Source organism: Gossypium raimondii, chromosome 1 (assembly GCF_025698545.1).
Source record: "Gossypium raimondii isolate GPD5lz chromosome 1, ASM2569854v1, whole genome shotgun sequence".
Lineage (NCBI taxonomy): Eukaryota > Viridiplantae > Streptophyta > Magnoliopsida > Malvales > Malvaceae > Gossypium > Gossypium raimondii.
The window spans coordinates 10,322,481-10,325,051 of record NC_068565.1 but is presented as its reverse complement, the minus strand read 5'-3'; the positions used below and the strand labels follow the sequence as shown (position 1 = coordinate 10,325,051).

At 36.2% G+C, this 2,571-nt stretch overlaps 1 protein-coding gene across 2 annotated transcripts; it reads left to right on the top strand.

Moving 5' to 3' along the window:
- Positions 1-590: 590 nt before the first annotated feature.
- On the top strand, positions 591-2,571 carry LOC105781530 (desmethyl-deoxy-podophyllotoxin synthase). Of its 2 annotated transcripts, XM_012606072.2 has the most exons (3): positions 591-845; positions 948-1,513; positions 1,735-2,571. In XM_012606072.2, exons 1-3 carry the CDS (start codon positions 623-625, stop codon positions 2,371-2,373), a joined length of 1,428 nt encoding a protein of 475 aa, XP_012461526.1. In that variant the 5' UTR covers positions 591-622; the 3' UTR covers positions 2,374-2,571. The 2 variants fall into 2 exon arrangements, with proteins under 2 accessions (XP_012461526.1, XP_012461519.1); XM_012606065.2 differs by having other exon boundaries at positions 592-1,513.

Genomic DNA, 2,571 nt, shown 5'->3' with positions numbered 1-2,571 from the left:
AATCTTTCAATCTATCCTTCCTCTTTACTTTTTGTTCTGATTTAGCTCTATTTTTGTAAGAATTTGAATTTAACATATCAATTTCATTCCGATAAGAAAAGCTCAAATTTAATAACATTTTATTCAATAATTAGCCAAAATAAATATATTAAAAAGACAAATTTTGCTATCAATGGGGTTTCAAATAAAAGATTAAAGCAAATTAGCTTTTATATGTTTGAGACTTTTGTTATGAATGATTAATGGGATTTTAATAAAAGAATTCAGTTTGGTTCGGATAATCGTAATTTTTTAATTTAGATTCCAAAATCATCATCAAAATACCATATTCCAAATCAAAATTTTGTCATTTTAAAGATCAAAGTACAGTTTTAACTATACTAACTTAAAGATTTTATAAATTGTAAAGAGCCAAAAATCAAAATTTCCCATTTTAGGCCCCCGGCCTAGACCCGGCATTGCTATTTATCAAATATTAAATTGCAATACTCTTCAAGTTTGTTATGTTCTAGTGACAAAAGACGAGATTTTCAAGCCATCAGTTTTGACAGGCACAAATTTCAATAACAGAAACCTGTATAAGTTAAGAACAGGTTACCCTTAAGTTTTGCATAGGTTTACCATGGATAAGTTGCTCCCCTTGTCCTTCACCTTCCTTGTGTTCATTTTCATGGTGTTGAAACTATGGATGAGATCCAAAATAAAGGAGACACCCAAAAATCTACCTCCTGCACCATGGAAACTACCTATTATAGGGCACTTGCATCTTTTAATATTTGCACTTCCCCATCAGCGCTTGGCGGAATTAGCCAAAAGACATGGTTCCGTAATGCAACTACAACTTGGTGAATTATCACACGTTATTGTTTCTTCTTCAGAGGCTGCTAAAGAAGTGATGAAAACACATGATATCAATTTTGCTAACAGGCCCTTTCTCCTTGGTGCAGAAATCGTATTATACAATCTTTCAGATATTGCTTTTGCACCATATGGAAGCTGTTGGAGGCAACTTCGAAAAGTTTGCACATTGGAGCTGCTCAGTGTGAAACGTGTACAATCATTCCGTTCAGTCAGAGAAGAGCAGGTGTCAAGTTTAATTAGATCCATCTTTTCTAAGACAGGAAAGGAAATCAGCCTTGGAGAAATGTTATGCAATTTATCATATAACATCATTTTAAGGACTGCTTTCGCAGGAAGGTGCAAGAAACACGAAGCATTCATTTCATTTCTAAAGAAATTCGTGGAAGCTATGGCTGGTTTTAATATTGCTGATCTGTTTCCATCCATCAAATTTCTTCCGGATCTCAGTGGGATGAGAGCCGAACTTGAGAGGTTTCACCATGATATAGACACAATGCTTGAGAGCATCATTCAAGAACATAGAGATAGCAGTGCAAATCCGGAGGACAGTGTTGATGTAACAGAGGATCTAGTTGATGTTCTTCTGAATCTTCAGGATCATGGAGGACTTGAGTTTCCCTTAACAATTAACAACATCAAAGCTGTTATCCTGGTTAGTGGTTTCATATATCATATCTTGCGTGTTTATATATGGGTTTATATAGTCCTATAAATTTAACATGCTCAAACATCAAATTACTTCAAACTTCAGGTTGATATCTTTGGGAAGCAAGATTTATTCAGTGTCCAAATATATGACTCCTTGCTTCTTTTAGTTGCTTGAAAACTGTAAAAAGATGTTTTGCGCCGTAACTAAGTAGAACATCATTTCAGGATATTCTTTTGGGTGGAACTGAGACATCTGCAACTCTAGCAGAATGGGCAATGTCGGAAATGATGAAAAATCCTAGGATCCTTGGAAAAGCACAAGCCGAGGTGAGGGAACTCTATGACAAAACAGGGGATGTTAACGAGTCAAACCTTCATGAACTGAAGTACTTGAAGCTGGTTATAAAGGAAACTCTAAGATTACACCCTCCTCTACCTTTGCTAATTCCAAGAGAAAATAGTGAGAGATGTGAGATTAATGGATATGAGATACCAGCCAAAACCAGAGTGATCGTTAATGCATGGGCAATTGGAAGAGATTCCAACTGCTGGAATGAAGCCGAGAGGTTCTATCCAGAGAGATTCATCGATGGTTCAGTTGACTATAAAGGGGCTAACTTCGAATTTATTCCCTTTGGTGCTGGAAGGAGGATATGTCCTGGCATGTCATATGGCATGGCTGTTGTCGAGCTTTCCCTTGCAAAATTACTATCCCATTTTGATTGGAAACTCCCTAATGGAATGAAAAATGAGGATCTAGACATGACTGAGGCTTTTGGTGCTTCTGTTGGAAGAAGAAGCGAGCTCTACCTTATTCCCACTCCGCATCACTTAAGAATGACAGTGGAGCGGGACGGGAGTTAATATTACTAAACCCATTCACTTTTTCAAAAATAAATCTACGGATCAATATAAAATTTATCGAATGGTTCGGATTTTGTTATCCCTATAATCACCTACCACCATGTGTTGTAAATAATTAGAATGTATGTATTCCACATGGCAGTGAAAAGATTGTGAAATCACATTCCAAAATGGGAGTTGTTGCTTCCTTTTTTTTAA